Source organism: Dipodomys merriami, unplaced genomic scaffold, assembly GCF_024711535.1.
Source record: "Dipodomys merriami isolate MVZ:Mamm:240054 unplaced genomic scaffold, mDipMer1.0.p SCAF_121, whole genome shotgun sequence".
NCBI lineage: Eukaryota > Metazoa > Chordata > Mammalia > Rodentia > Heteromyidae > Dipodomys > Dipodomys merriami.
This window is the reverse complement of record NW_027202505.1, coordinates 1,664,486-1,680,267: the sequence shown is the minus strand read 5'-3', so window position 1 is coordinate 1,680,267 and position 15,782 is coordinate 1,664,486. Positions and strand designations below refer to the sequence as shown.

At 47.5% G+C, this 15,782-nt stretch overlaps 1 protein-coding gene across 5 annotated transcripts in view; it reads left to right on the top strand.

The window, feature by feature from the left end:
* The window catches only part of LOC138823648 (CMP-N-acetylneuraminate-beta-1,4-galactoside alpha-2,3-sialyltransferase), a 184,330-nt gene extending 169,349 nt beyond the window's left edge, over nt 1-14,981 (top strand). For 4 of the 5 annotated variants that reach the window (XM_070017098.1, XM_070017095.1, XM_070017097.1 and 1 more), the window contains 3 exons: nt 9,252-9,398; nt 9,606-9,752; nt 13,975-14,981. In XM_070017098.1, the coding sequence (XP_069873199.1) occupies nt 9,252-9,398; nt 9,606-9,752; nt 13,975-14,064 (384 nt within the window). In that variant the 3' untranslated portion in view covers nt 14,065-14,981. The remainder of the gene's footprint in view (nt 1-9,251; nt 9,399-9,605; nt 9,753-13,974) is intronic. The other variant, XM_070017099.1, reaches the window with a different exon arrangement.
* The last annotated feature ends 801 nt before the right edge of the window (nt 14,982-15,782 follow it).

Sequence of the window (15,782 nt, the reverse complement as noted above, 5' to 3'; positions counted from 1 at the left end):
TTATAAAAACACCAGAAGAAAACAACAGATAGATAGATAGATAGAATTATCAGTACAAAGAACCATCATCCAAAGGAAGCTCCACCTTCTTAGAACTGGATTCAGTGTTAGAAACGGAAACCAGGCTCTTCTGCTGGTATAGCTGCCTGTAACACTGCTGGAAGAATTGAATCAGGACAATGAACACCCAAGACTTGCCACTCCATGCTTGTCTGCAAAGCCACAGGACCAAGAGTAACTGTCAGGGAGAGCAACAGGGTCTTAAACAAAGGAAATGATGCCAGTTTTTGTCAGAAGAGTTCAACCACCATCTCTTGGCTTCCTGAATATTTACAGAAAACCAGGTAGTGATGGCTCATGTCTATAATGCTAGTTACTCAGGAGGCTGAGGCCTGAAAATCATTGTTTGAAGACAGCCTTGGCAGGAAACTCCATGAGACTTATCTCCAATTAACTACCTAAAAGCTGGAAGTAGAGCTATGGCTCAAGTGGTAAAGCACCAGCACCAGCTAAGGGACAGTAACCAGGCCTTGAGTTCAAGCCCTAGTACCAGCACACAAGGAAGGGAGAAAGAGGGAGGAAGAAGAGGAAGGGAAAAAAAAAAAAAAAAGATAGGGCTGGGAAGGTGGCTCAGTGGTAGGGTGCTTGCCTTGCATGCATGAGGCCCGGGGTTCAATTCCTCAATACCACATAAGCAGAAAAAGCCAGAAGTGGTGCTATCGTTCGAGTGGTAGAGCACTAGCCTTGAGCTGAAGAGGTGAGGGACAGTGCCCAGGCCCAGAATTCAGGCCCCATGACTGGCCAAAACAAACAAAAAGAAAAAGGAAAGAAAGATAAACAATACTAAGTTCAGGCCCTAATTAGGCTGCTTTACAGGGTCCAACCTCTTTTCCCCCATTTTTATAGTACTGGAATTTGAACCCAGGGCCTTATTCTTGGTAGGTAAGTGCTCTATTACTTGAGCCATGCATTTAGCCCTCCAGCCCAATTGTAGAAGTTGGCCAGCTGAACGTGAATGTTTCAGCCACAGAGAACAGCATTGGCAAAGTGTGGGCTTTAGTGGCCCATGCTTGTAACCCTAGCTACTCAGGAGGCTGAGATCTGAGGAGCATGGTTGAAGCTAGTACAGGCAGGAAAGTCCATGCAGATCTTTTCTCCAATTAATCACCAGAAACCAGTAGTGGTGATGTGGCTCAAAATGGTAGAATACTAGTCTTGAGCAAAAACGCTCAAGGACAATGGCCCAGGCCCTGAGTTCAAACCCCACAACTGCCCCCCCCCCACAAAAAAGATAGTGAAATATAAGATAATAAAGTATATAAGTTGGGGTAACATGGGAATAACATGGGCAGAGATGTCTGCTCTGGCCCTCCTCTGGCCACTCTTTTGTCATGGAATGACATGCAAGGTCAAGGAAAAAATGCTCACTCCAGGCCTGTCTACCCTTGTGAGGCTATTACGAGATTCTGGACACTTCCAAATCTTTCACCTTACCATTTTTTATCCATCCTTCTATCTTCCAACTCTTTCCAACTCTGCCCACCTTTTAGCCCCAGGAGAGCTCTTTGCAGAGGCTATGAGTAGAGCTTGGATATGAAGATGTGAGGTTAAGGAGTCTACGTATATGCATACTTCTAACAGTGGGAGGAGTCATGGGCAGAAAGTAGGCTGTGGCCAACTCTCCCTACTCTACCTTGGTCCTATACAGGTCTCAGGTCAGAATTCTAAAGTCTAACCCAGCTCATTCATACATACATACATACATATATATATATATATATATATATATATATATATAGCTAATCCTGGGCTTGGACTCAGGGCCTGAGCCTCTGTGTTCAAGGCTAGTACTCTAACACTTGAGCCACAGCTCTACTTCTGGCTTTTTCTGGATAGTTTATTGGAGATAAGAATATCTCAGACTTTTCTGCCCAGCTGGCTTCAAACCAAGATCTTCAGATCTCAGCCTCCTGAGTAGCTAGGATTATAGGCATGAGCCTCCTAGTCATTTTTAAAGAAGCTTAGATTATATTTTATTTAGTAGCTTAATAACTTCATTTACAACCCAGATATCTGCAATCTTTTTGGGTGCGTGTGTGTATGCTGGTACTGGGGCTTGAACTGAGGGCCTGTGCACTCTCCCTTAGCTTTTCACTCAAGGCAGTCAAGGCTGACATTGAGCTACATTTATAGCTTTTTGCTGGTTAATTAGAGGCAAGAATCTCACAGATTTCTCTACTGGGGCTGGTTTTGAACAATGATCCTCAGCCTCCTGAGTAGCTAGGATTACAGGTGTGAGCCACCCTGGAACCAGCCTGGATTCTTTTTTTGTTTGTTTTTTTGTTTGTTTTTTTTTTTGGGTCCGGTCGTGGGGCCTGAACTCTGGGCCTGGGCACTGTCCCTCAGCTCTTCAGCTCAAGGCTAGCGCTCTACCACTTGAGCCACAGTGCCACTTCCGGCTTTTTTCTTTTTGCTTATGTGGTGCTGAGGAATCGAACCCAGGGCCTCAGGCATGCAAGGCAAGTGCTCTACCACTGAGCCACCTTCCCAGCCCCCAGCCTGGATTCTTAATTAAGACCAAGAGTTTTAAGTTTTAGACATTTGATATTTGAACACCTAGTTGTAATTTTGTCCCTGCCTCCACATGGATATGGTGTTGTAGCTGGTTTATAGTGGGGAGAAGGAAGAGGGTTGTAAGCCAGCGTCAGTCACATCAGGGAGCTTGGATGTTATCCTAAGACTAATAATAGCAGAAACTAACAAGAGCTGACTTGGAGCCAAACACTTTATATGCATGACTTTAGCTGTCAGGACATAAAACCATGATAAAGTTGGAGCTAGTATCATTACCTTTATTCTATAGGTGAGGATAATGAAACTTAGAAAGCATGAAGAACTGCCTGAGGGCACAGTTGTTGGGGTGCCAAGGTTCAGACTCAGACCTATACTCTTAGCTGTCAGTGCAGACTGTCTCTGAGGGCAGTAGAGAGCCACTGAGGACTATAAACCTGAGAGCGTCAAGGTCAGACCCACGCAAGGAAGGCAAGATAGAGGGACCTCAGGAAAGCTGGTGGTCTATCCTAAGACTAGCAGTAAACAATATGAAGAGTGAATATATCTGCCCTATTCATGGCCCCAGAAAGTCAGCCTTGGTTATATCTGTCCCCCAGGCCCATTCAGGGACAGAATCCTTCTGAGGAGCCTGGCATATATTTTCTTCCTTTCCTTCTACACCTTCCCCTACTCTTACCCCTGGCTGTTTTGACAAGAACAGAACAGGATGCTGGCTGATCCACACAGAGGAGCAGGTCCATGCTTGACTGAGGCAGAGACATTCCTGGAGAAGGAGGGAGTGACAAGGAATGCAGCCTTCAGCTTCCTTGAGGAGAGGTGTGACCCTTCAGGGTCAGCAACATTGACTGGCCTAACGAGCCTCCCAGTGGTGTTCAGTTGGTGAGAAAAAGGAAATGTGAGAGACCTGAGGCCACATTGGAACTTGCAGCCTTATGGCATAGGACTGGCAGTGTTACTTAGTAGCAGGAAGGCCTCCAGTACCCACTGCCTACCTATAGGAGCCAAATGGAAAACCGGATTCCCCTCCTCAAGGGTCTGGATGTGTTCAGGTGTGGCCCCATATAGGTGTGAATCTGTGCTGGCCTTTCTGTGGTGGCTAACATCACCTACCACACTCCCTGCTTCAGTCTCTGAGCTTCTGCAAGACTCAGTCATAATAGGTAAGATTTATTGAGCTCTCACTGAGTACCAAATACTGTGCTAGATGCTATAAAACATACGGCATCTATGAGGCTGGAGGTTTAGCCCAGTGGAAGGGCGCCCGCCTGGCACGCAAGGCCCTGGGTTCTGTCTTCAGCCCTGGGGGGGGGGGGGGGGACATACAGCATCTCATGTAATCCCTTCAATTCTCTGGGAAGTCAGTCTTTGTCATCTCAATTTCATGTAAGAGGAACTTGAGACTTAAAAGATATGGCATGAACCAGATGCCAGTGGTTCACACTTGTAATCCTAGCTACTCAGGAGGCTGAGATCTGAGGATCAAGGTTTGAAGTCAGCCTGGGCAGACACATCTAAGGTTCTTACCTCTCATTAACCAGCAAAAAGCCAGAAGTGGGGGGTGTGGCACAATGTGTAGAATGAGCAAGCACCTGATGCAAGTCTCTGCATGTATGTATGTGTAAGAAACTTTCACCTCATGCCATAAGCAAGACACATTCTACGTCCTCAAGTCAAACTAGTCATTTCTCCTTCCAGGAAAGATTAAAGATGAGAAGAGTCAGGAGGCTGCCCCTCCCCACTAGAGCTTTCTTCAGATTCCTAAAGAGATTTGAGATAATAAGCTAATTTCCTCCAGTTTCAACTAGTGGTTAAATATGAGCCCTTTGTTATGGGAAGGCCAAGAATGTTTGTTTCGGTGAGGAGGCCCCATATGGGAAGAGCCAGGTTCCAGAGTTAAATGTAACACTCATGGCTGTGTGTGCATCTTGGCAAGTTCCCTCCATAAAATGGGTGGCAGGGCACCGAGCGACCTCTGACTCGCCTTAGAGTTCTTGCAAGGCAGGGGAGGGGTGTCCCTTATTCTTTATTCCAAGCCCTCTAGTTCCTGAGGTGGAAAGTAAAAATGACAGAAATGGTGTCTTGGAGCTAGGACAACCTGGTTTCAATTAGGCTCAGACACTTGCAGGCTGGGTGACTGAACATGTCTCATTTGAACCTATGAAGTGTATGAAAGGAAGAGACATACATAATGCCTGTGAAACCAGCCTCAAGCCTCACACAGCCCTTAGCAGTACCTATTCCTTCTCTCCTTGCTTCTCCTGAGCAGCCATTGTGCTGTCTTCCTTGGTGTGTGGGGGCATGCGTAGGCAGGAGCCCCAGGCAGTGAACTGTTGGAGCCTGCCAGGCTCTGCAGAAGGGATGAAGCTGTGCTATGCTTAACATGGGCTGGCACCTGCCACTCCTGGACATCTATCCAAGGCTGGCCACACCTCAGAAGGTGCTTCTCCCCAGTGCTGCCTAAGGGTTTGGTCATTGCTCTCCCTGCCCCCCCCATTCCCACTGCATTCTGCTACCCCTACCTTTACCTCACACACACCCATTTTTCCAGACACCCTTAGAAGGGATATGGCAGCAACCCGAACTGGTACCTGCTCGCTCAGTCTGATGGGCTGAGGTCCAAGTTAGCCCCAAGGGCCTATCCTTTGAGCTGACCCATGGAGAACAGAAAGTATCTGCCAGAGAAAGATGTTACCATGGAGATGGACAACACATGGAGGGAGTGGCTAGGGCCCTGTAGAGGCAGAAGCAGAGAAGACAAAGAGGTCCTGACTAGTGGGAAACTGTTTACTGCTCCTGAGGCTAGTTAGGGAACATGGAGCCTCAGATAGATGTCATGTCCCCTCAGTAACCACTCCCTGCCCCTGCAAGGCTGGGCCCTGGGCTACAGAAACAGTAGCCTAGCCTTGTGGTGTACAGGAGCATAGTATACCACTGATGTACACACAACCTGAAGAACATTGTTTAGTTCTCACAGTAAGCCACAAGTAATAGTAATAGTGCTCCTGTTTGTCCATAAGGCAACTACTATGTACCCAGCCCAAGGTCTCCACACAATAATGATGGGAACTAAAGCTGCATCCCAGGACTAAGGATCTTAACTCCCTATTTCATCATCTCAAAAAGGTTCGTGTTCACTTATACCTTAGACTATTTTGTTTTAGGTCAGGAAAAAGAGCAAGAGGCAGAGGTTAGCTAGGATAGAGAGGGAGGGTATTAGAGAAGGAAATATCCGGGGCTGGGGGTTTAGCCCAGCGGAAGGGTGCCCGCCCGGCGCGCACAAGGCCCTGGGTTCGGTCCTCAGCCCTGGGGGGGAAAAAAAAACAAAAGCTACAAAAGACCAAAAAAAAACAAGGCAACGGAGAAGGAAATATCCTCCTGCATTAGCCTCCCCTGGACCTCAGATTACACACCCCCATGTCAGGATTTTTTTCTTTTCTTTTTTTAAAAATTTTTTTGGGGTCCAGTCATGAGGCCTGAACTCTGGGCCTGGGTGCTGTCCCTCAGCTCTTCAGCTCAAGGCTAGCGCTCTACCACTTGAGCCACAGCGCCACTTCCGGCTTTTTTCTTTTTGCTTATGTGGTGCTGAGGAATCGAACCCAGGGCCTCAGGCATGCAAGGCGAATCTTTTTCCTCAGGTGGCAAATCTGTATCATTTGTTTCTATCAGTGGTAGATCTGGCTCTATTATAACCTGCACTTCTATTTAACATCTTCCAATAATCTTTTTTTTTTTTTTTTGGTCATGGGACTTGAACTCTGGGCCTGGGCACTGTCCCTCAGCTCTTCAGCTCAAGGCAAGCACTCTACCACTTGAGCCACAGCGCCACTTCCAATTTACTGAGGGTTTTATTGGAGATAAGAGTCTCACAGACTTTCCTACCTAGGCTGGCTTTGAACTTCAATCCTCGGATCTCAGCCTCCTGGTCCTGAGTAGCTAGGATTATAGGGGTAAGCCACTAGCACCCGGCTTCCAGTAATCTTGGGTATCATTGCTGCACTAAGCACAATTATAATACCAACACCTTTTTTTTTTTTTTTTGGTCAGTCATGGGCCTAGGCACTGTCATTAGGCTTTTCTGCTCAGGGTTAGCATTCTACTACTTAGAGCCACAGCACCACTTCTGATTTTCTGGTGGTTAGTTGGAGATAAATATCTCAGGGCCTTTCCTGCCCAGGCTAGCTTTGAACCATAATCCTCAAATCCCCTCCTGAGTAGCTAGGATTACAGCTATGACCTACCAGCATCCTGCTTAAATACCTACTTTTTAATTAAAGGGTAATTATTAGTTTTACCTTTAATTAAAGGGTATTAGTTTTACCTTTTAATTCTTTTGGATATGTTTTATTATTGTTGTTGTTTTTGTTGGTCATGGGGCTTGAACTCTGGGCCTGAACACTGTCCCTGAGCTCTTCAGCTCAAGACGAACACTCTAGCACTTTGAGCCACAGTACCACTTCTAGTTTTCTGGTGGTTAATTGGGGATTAGAGTCTTCTTTCCTTCCTGACCTGGCTTTGAACTTTGATCCTTAGATTTCAGCCTCCTGAATAAATAGGATTACACAGGTGCTCAGCTTGGATACGTTTTTTAGAATCTTTTTTTAATTGTTCTTTGTTTGTTTTTGTTTTTTGCTAGTTGTGGGCCTGAACTCTGTGCCTAGGTGCTGTGCCTCAGCTCTTCAGCTCAAGGCTAGCGCTCTACCACTTGAGCCACAGCACCACTTCCAGCTTTTTCTGCTTATGTGGTGCTGAGGAATCGAACCCATGGCCTCATGCATGCAAGGCAAGCACTCTACCACTGAGCCACCTTCCCAGCCCCTTATTGTTCTTAAAGCTTATACATTAGCTGGGCACCAGTGGCTCATACATGTAATCCTAGCTACTCAGGAGAGTGAGATCTGAGGATCATATTTCCAAGCCAGCCTGGACAGGAAAGTCTGTGAGACTCTTTTTTTTTTTATTGTGAAAATACTGTACAGAGGGGTATATTTCTTATCAAGCATTGTTGCCTCCTCCTTTGTTTCCCCTTTCCATCCTTTCCCATCACCCCCACACACACCAGCCAAAGTTGTAAAGTTCATTTTTCAACATTACGACTTGCACATCTCATTGTTGTAATGAGCTGTGAGACTCTTATCTCCAGTTAACCACCAGAAAACCAGAAGTGGTGCTATTGCTCAAGTGGTAGAGTGTTCGCCTTGAGCTGAAGAGCTGAGGGACAGCGCCCAGACCCAGAGTTGAAGTCCCATGACTGACCCCCCCAAAAAAAACTTATACTCGGTAGAGTTAGTATTGTAATTATATTTAGACTTCCCATCTAAGAATATGACATGTCACACGCATTTCTTAGATCGTCTATTGTCTCAATAAAGGATTATGGTTTTCTTCTTATAGGCCTCACAAATTTCTGAACTTTACTGCTGAGTGTTTGGCTTTGTTGTTAGACTACAAATGGGTTCTCCTATTTTTATAACTCAGTTCCTCTTAGTATACTAAACCACTCTAAGTTTAATTAATTCTTTTGTGTTTTCTGTGCAGATGATAAGTTTGCAGGAAATCACAGTTTTGTTGGAGCCCTTGGCTTTACTTAGGAGCTCAAATGTGAAAGTAGAAAAGAAGGATGGAGCTTGGAAGGTGGCTCAGTGGTTGAGTGCTTGCCTTGCATGCAAGAGGCCCTGGGTTCGATTCCTCAGCACCATATAAGCAGAAAAAGCTGGAAGTGGCACTGTGGCTCAAGTGGTAGAGTGCTATCCTTGAGCTGAAGAGCTGAGGGACAGCGCCCAGGCCCAGAGTTCAGGCTCCACTACTGACAAAAAAAAAAGAAAAAGAAAGAAAAGGGGAAGGATGGATTGACCCCAAGGTCAGGACTTCCCAGTCTAGGGCAGAGACTGGGTATTTAGGAAATGCAGAACAGAGTACTGAAATGAATTCATTCTGGGTAGACTGGGTGACCTGAAGTGTCTGTGGGCAAGGTAAGAGGAAAGGAGAGGGTTAAAAGGAGAAGAGCCATGACCCTGGAGGTTTCAGAGTTGATACTTTTCCAGTTTGGGACCAAGATTTCTGATGGAGAAATGATCCCATTCTACAGCTAAAGATGCTGAAGTCACCAAACTCTGGTCGGTGACAGAACTAGGATCTGATCTGGGTGGTATTTTTGCTGTCCTGTGTGCTAGCTCACATTCTGTCTTTATTTTTCAGGTCTACTTTAGCAAAGTTGACTGAGTGCCAGGAGAGACAGCAGGAGGGGAAGGAGGCGAGTTCAGCAGAGCAGATAGGCGAGAGGGACAGGCTCCTGGTGGGCCCCCCAGCTGCTACCCTAGGGAGGCGGGACAGCTGGACCTTCATGTCTTCCTGTTGGGCCAAGAATCCCTTCAAACCAGAATAGCACTCCCAACAGCGTGCAGCCCCTATGCCCTGCCCTGCAGCACACTTCGTACCCTCTGTTCCACACTGGGCCAGCCAGATACTCACCCTTCACCATCACTCACCATGTCTCTGTCACACATCTCACAGCCCCTCACATGCCAGGGCCTTCCTATACCAGAGGCCCCAACCACCCTTCTGTGCCTCATCGCCCACCCATTTCTCACTTGCCTGTACACATACTGGGTTCCTTCCACTCACCTAGGACCACAGTCAGCTGTGTGCCCGGCTCATATCCTCTTACACTGTGTCTACAGAGTGCATCAGATGGCTTCTGGAAATCTGTGGCCACTCGAGTGCCCAAGGAGCCTCCAGAGATTCGCATCCTCAACCCGTATTTCATCCAAGAGGCCGCCTTCACCCTCATCGGACTACCCTTCAACAATGGCCTCATGGGCCGGGGGGTAAGACACGTGGATTCTTGAAAGAGGGAGGAGAAGGAGGACTGGGCAGAGGTGAGGAAGGAAGAGGTGGCAGGGTGGTTGACAATCCCGGGAAGTAGTTTTGTGGGGAGGAGGGCTTAGAAATGGAGCTGAGTTAGCTCTGAGGAGCTCATGTGAGATCTCAGCCCTCCAGTGGGACTACACTCCTCCTCTCCTCTCTCTCTCCAGAACATCCCGACCCTTGGCAGTGTAGCAGTGACCATGGCACTACACGGCTGTGATGAGGTGGCTGTCGCAGGCTTTGGCTATGACATGAGCACACCCAATGCACCCCTGCACTACTATGAGACCGTGCGCATGGCAGCCATCAAAGAGGTTCGGGCCTGGGCTTGGGGGCATTCCTCGGCAGAGCCAAGGGAGGGGGCTTCCAGCACAGAGGACAGGCTCTGACTGCATGCGGACACATGAACGGTAATGGGATGAGCCAGTTGCTCTGGCTGCCCAGAACTCCAAGGCCCTGCCTACCCTTAGCTAAGCAGTCACTGTCAGTTCATGCTGCGTGCAGGACTTTGACCAACAAGATCCTATACTCCCAACCTCCCCATAAACCCACACTGCCTTTCTGGAGCTGGACTCCTGCCATGATGCCTTCTCTGCCCTTGCCCTGTACCTGGCCCCTCCTTACTGCACTCTAGCAACGTATTTGAGCCTTGGTACCAATTCACATCATCCTTTTCTATGATCCCTGCCTTCCCTCCAAGGAACATCACTTCATCCATCCCAGAAAGGGCCTCACTCCACACCTCCTCTCTGGAACCAAGCCCTGGTGCTATTTATTGCCTACAATTGCTGCCCGTACATAGGTACTCCTAAGGTGCCAGTTCTCCTGGCAGCTTTCTCCACAGTGAAGATCCCACGTAGAAACTGAACTCTCTTATACCTTAACTTCTGCCACAGCTTCCCACTGACCCCAGCCTGGAGCCTAGAGATCATGGGCAGGTGCCCTGAGCAGCTTTTCAAAGCACATCGGGAGTGGCTGGAAGAGAAATCCCTCATCAGTGCAGATCTGTATTTCTGTGAATCCAGGACTCTGGTCCTCACCAGCCCTCATTACTTCATTACTGTTAATTAGTCTCCTTACCTGCCTCCCTCCAGCTCTACCATACTTTTCTTGAGCCTCACATTTCACAAGATCCCAGACATCCTCCCTCCTCCAGTAAGAAAGCTGAAGCTGTACAAGGAGCTTGATTGGCTCCCATTTCGGGTCCTTTGTACTCCTTACTGCCACTCAGCCCTTCATCCCCCCTCCTACCTGACATGATTTCTCACAAGGTCACCAGTGGCCTAGCTCAAGGCTGCCCAATCCAGTGGACACAAGTGGACAAGTGGTCTTTTTTTTTTTTTTTTTTGTCGGGCTTGAACTCTGGGCCTGGGCGCTGTCCCTGAGCTCTTCAGCTCAAGACTAGCACTCTCCCACTTGAGCCACAGCGCCACTTCCAGTTTTCTGGTGGTAAATGGAGATAAGAGTCTCACAGACTTTCCTGCTTGGACTGGCTTTGAACTTCGATCCTCAGATCTCAGCCTTCTGAGTAGCTAGGATTATAGGCATGAACTACCGGCACCTGGCTAGAACTGGTCTTTTCTGATCTCTCAGGAACAGTTGTTTCTGTCCTTGACCACTCCTTCTGCTCAGGCTTCTGAGTTAGTCATTTCTATCTCTCTTTTTTTTTTTTAATTCGCCCTCCTCTCTCATTTGCCTTTTCATTTCTCGCTTTGATCTACCCCTTAAAAATCAATATTAGTTGGGCTGGGAATATGGCTTAGTGGTAGAGTGCTTGCCTAGCATGCATGAAGCCCTGGGTTCAATTCCTCAATACCATGTAAACAGAAAAGGCTAGAAGTGGTACTGTGGCTCAAGGGCGCTAGCCCTGAGCACAGACAGGCTCAGAGACAGAGCCCAGGTCCTAAATTCAAACCCCAGGACCAGAAAAAAAGATAAAGAAAAGAATCAATATTAGCTAAGGCTTTATCTTCTTACTCTAGTCTCCAAATTTACATCTCCCTCCACAGCTTCAGTTACTATATATATTTTATCAAACTTTAATATAGTTTATCTTGGTCTGTTCTGGCTATTAATGACAAAATACCATAGTCCACTTGGCTTTTAAAATCTTCAAGAAGAAATCATGTAAGATGATAAAGCATTTGAATGGTACAGTAGATGTAAAAGAAATTCAGTTTAAAGAACATTTGTTTTTACATTAAATGTTTATTTGAAATCAAATGATTTTGTACATAAAGCTCAATAATATAAAAGTTGTGTTGGTTCCTAAAAAAAAAAAAAAAAATCTTCAAGAAATGTATTTCTCACAGTCCTGAGTTTGGGAGTCCAAGATCAAGGGAAGACCAACTTAGTGTATGCTGAAGGCCTCTTCCTGGCTCACTGATAGCCATCTGTGCACTACATCCATAGACACTGGACAGGGTTAGGGAGCCCTCCTAAGTCTCTCCCACAGGACACTAACACTGTGAGAAGTGGCCACTGGAGGGACCAGTGAGGCTATGACGGGATGTGGTGAGAGCAGTTCCCCTGGTATAGGTGCCATAGGGAACTGTGAGCGAAGGCATGCTAGGACTGCAGAGGCTACGTGCTAAGCATTCTCTCCTGACATGAGAAGAGAGAGAAGATGCAGAGCAGTAGCTGGAGACCAAAGCTATTCCTACAGGAATCTACCACCGGCAAAGCTAGTTAGGCTAGGGGGCTGAGAAGGTGGCTCAGTGGTAGAACACTTGCCTTGCATGCTCAAGGCCCTGGGTTCGATTCCTCAGCACCACATAAGAAAAAAGCCGGAAGTGGCGCTGTGGCTCAAGTGGTAGAATGTTAGCCTTGGGCTGAAGAGCTGAGGGACAGCGCCCAGGCCCAGAGTTCAGGCCCCACGACCGGACCCAAAAAAAAAAAAAAAAAAAAAAAGCTAGTTAGGCTAGAAATAGAGACCCAGTTGTGGGCTCATTGCCTGCCCAGCAAGCATCTTGCCTGTCATTTCTACATTAACAATAATAACTTCTTCTAGCAACTTTGTAATATGCAATACCTTCTTGTGAGCTATAGTCGTGTTCTCGCAACAAAAAATTTAGTTATAAAGGTGATGAATGTGTGAATTATTCTACAACATAGATATATTAAAATATTACATTGTACCCTATAAATATATGTAATTATTACTTGACAGTTATGGGAATGGTAGCATAGATCTGTAATCCCAGCATTTAGAAGGTTCAGGTAGGACAATTTTGAGTTCAAGGATAGTCTGTACTACATAACAAGACCCTGTCTCAAAATAAATAAGCCAGGTGCTCTTGGCTAATGGCAGTAATCCTAGTTACTCAGGAGGCTGAGAACTGAGGATCATGCTTCAAAGCCAGCCCAGGCAGGAAAGTCCATGAGACTCTTATCTCCAGTTAACCACCAGAAAACCAGAAGTGTTGCTGTGGCTCAAGCCACAGGGTGCTTGCCTTGAGCTGAAGAGCTCAGGGACAGCACCCAGGCTCAGAGTTCAAGACCCACAAGTGACCAAAATAAAAATAAATACATAAATAAATAATTTCTAAAAAGGGAAGATTAGCTAAACACCAGTGGTTCATACCTGTAATCCTGGCAACTCGGGATACGGAGATTTGAGGATTTCAGTTCAAAGCCAGCCTGGGCAGGAAAGTCCATAGTCTATCAGACTCCCATTAAACACCAAAACACACATACATACACACAAAAACCTAAAAGTGGCTCAAGTAGTAGTGTGTTAGCCTTGAGCAGAAAAGCTCAAGGACAGCATCCAGGCACAGGGCACACAGAGAGAAGGGGGAAGAGGGAGGGAGAGACAGAGAGATTAGGCTCTGTTCCTCAAGCTCCCTAGTTCCTGTGATGTGAGAAGCAGAATTTCATCAGTTGCCCTAGGCCTAGAGAGATTGCATCAGGTCAGAGAATGATTCCACACCCCCTTGTTGTTGGATTTGAGTGACTCACCTGCTTTCCCTTAGGGTGTTTAGAACCAAAGTACTGCCAGCAGAGCTGTGGGTAGGAGTGTGAGGAAACAAGATCCTTCCTGAGACCTAGAGGACTGGGAATCTTAGACAACCTAAGACTTGGAAGAAGTCAGGGCACAGTTCTGCTGTGATGATAGTGAGGGACTAAGGGTTATCCTGCATCTTAAGAAGTAAGGACAGGGCTGGGAATGTGGCTTAGTGGTAGAGTGCTTGCCTAGCATGCATGAAGCCCTGGGTTCCATTCCTCAGTACCACATAAACAGAAAATGCCAGAAGTAGAGCTGTGGCTCAAGTGGTAGAGCAAAAGAAGCCCAAGGACAGCACCCAGGCCGAGTTCAAGCCCCATGACTGACAAAAAAGAAGAAGTAAGGACAGATAGGGCATCCTGCAGCAGGGTCATCCTGATTTGTAGGCACAACAGATGACAAGTGTGTACCTGCAGGCTTCCACAATCACAGAGCTTCTAAGGGTGGTGACTTGAAGAGGCTGACAGGGCTCTGTCCCAGCAGCCACCTGGACTGCCTACATAATCACATCTCTGTCTCTTCCCTTCCAGTCCTGGACACATAACATCCAGCGAGAGAAAGAGTTTCTGCGGAAGCTAGTGAAAGCACGTGTCATCACTGACCTAAGCAGTGGCATCTGAGTGGACCCAGCATTTGACCATAGAGGCTCAAGCTCCACCAGGAGAAAGGAACAGCCATCCGTGCCTGAGTCTTCAGACCCAGAGAAGGACAGTGCCAAGGGGCCCCAGGAGCAGTGAAGCCTTGGCAAAGCAGCCAGAGCTATGTCTGTTCAAGGCCAGCCTCAGAGACCAGCTCTTGGTCTCTTAGTCTGGGTCTGTGAAGCCAGAGGGCCAGGAGGCCCCGGATGTGCCCAGCAGGCTCAGCATGCAGGAAGTGGGACACAAGGCCGCATGGCTGCTGCTGGAATCATTTCTCTAAATCAGTGTTTGATGTATTATCATTTCGTGAATTTGGGTAGGGGGAGGGGAGGGATAATTTATTTTTAAATAAGGTTGGAAATGTCAAGATTGGGCCATTTGCCTTGCAGAAAGAGGCCCTCTAGAGGGCTCATCAGGCAGTGGTACTAGTGAGCTCTCAAGGGTAGGAGTGCCATGTCCAGCCTGTGCCCCACTCAGGAGCCACAAGGAGGTGGGCAGCTTCTCATGCCAGCACCTTCCAGCCCATGATGTTGTTTGGCCTCCCTTGGGAAGAAGATAGGTTTGCCCACTCACCAGCCCCCATGATGTCCCACAGGGAAACCCTGGAACCATCCCTTGGAGCCAACAAAATAGAGCAGAACTTTGTCAGGCTCAGGAAGGGAGGCCCAGCTCAGCCTGATGGGAATGGCTCTCCCCTACTAGCTGTATTGATCAGAGGACATTGCCCCTGGACTGACCAACTTGTCAGTTGTTCTGGGTTTCCACAATGAGACTGTCAGGTCCTTGGGTTCTGCCTTTAACCTGAACCAGAAAGGAAGTGAGACCCAAGGACCTTAACCAGACTGGAAGCCATGCCAGAGAACCCTCACGGAAGCAATAAAGCTCTTCCCTGAACCTGGCCTTCTTTTCCTTTCTCTGACTCTTCTGGAAGAAACAGGAACCAGAGCCTCCGCAACTCTGCTAAACTCAAGGGCCTTATCTCCAGCCAGATTCCTGGCTCTCTTTCACATCTCATATTAAGTGCAGGACCTGGTTGCCACATAGAGGTCTCTAGAGCATCTCCCTATCTACCATAGCTCTGTATCCTCTGCCTGAAGACAGACCAGCCGGAAGCCCTGGCACAGAGAGGCCCATAGACATGCCCCACCTCCACCATTATCACATAGGCATGCACTGCCCCTCAATACCCCCGTACACACACACACACCAAACAAGAAGGTACACAGCCCATCCCTGTGCATCCCCTGGAGAATTTTAGAAAAGATAGTCCACCCTCACCTTAGAGCTCTAGCAATTGACCTCTCATCCTGTACCTGTGGCCAAGGGAGTTGGCCCTGTGACAGTAAGTGAGGTCTCAGACACAGTGCCAGTGTAAATCCCAGAATTGATGGAGCCCTTGGTCTCCCCACTGGTAAACCTCGAGATAAAAAGACGTAGCTGTCCTAGTCACCAGTCATTCTGGATACTGTGCTTTTATGGTTTGTCCTCAGGCAGAAGCCTCCTCAGCTCAGGGGAAGTAAGACCCTGACAGTGACAAGCAAATTCAGGAATACCTCCCATACTCTGCTGGAAATGGTCCCTCTTTCACAACTCAAAGGTACCAGCTCCTACCTGGCTGGTTCTATTAGAATTTTGCAGGGCCTAGACTGCATGATTGTTAGTAGAGATCCTGAGTTTTAAAAGCCCCAGAGAAGCTGCTC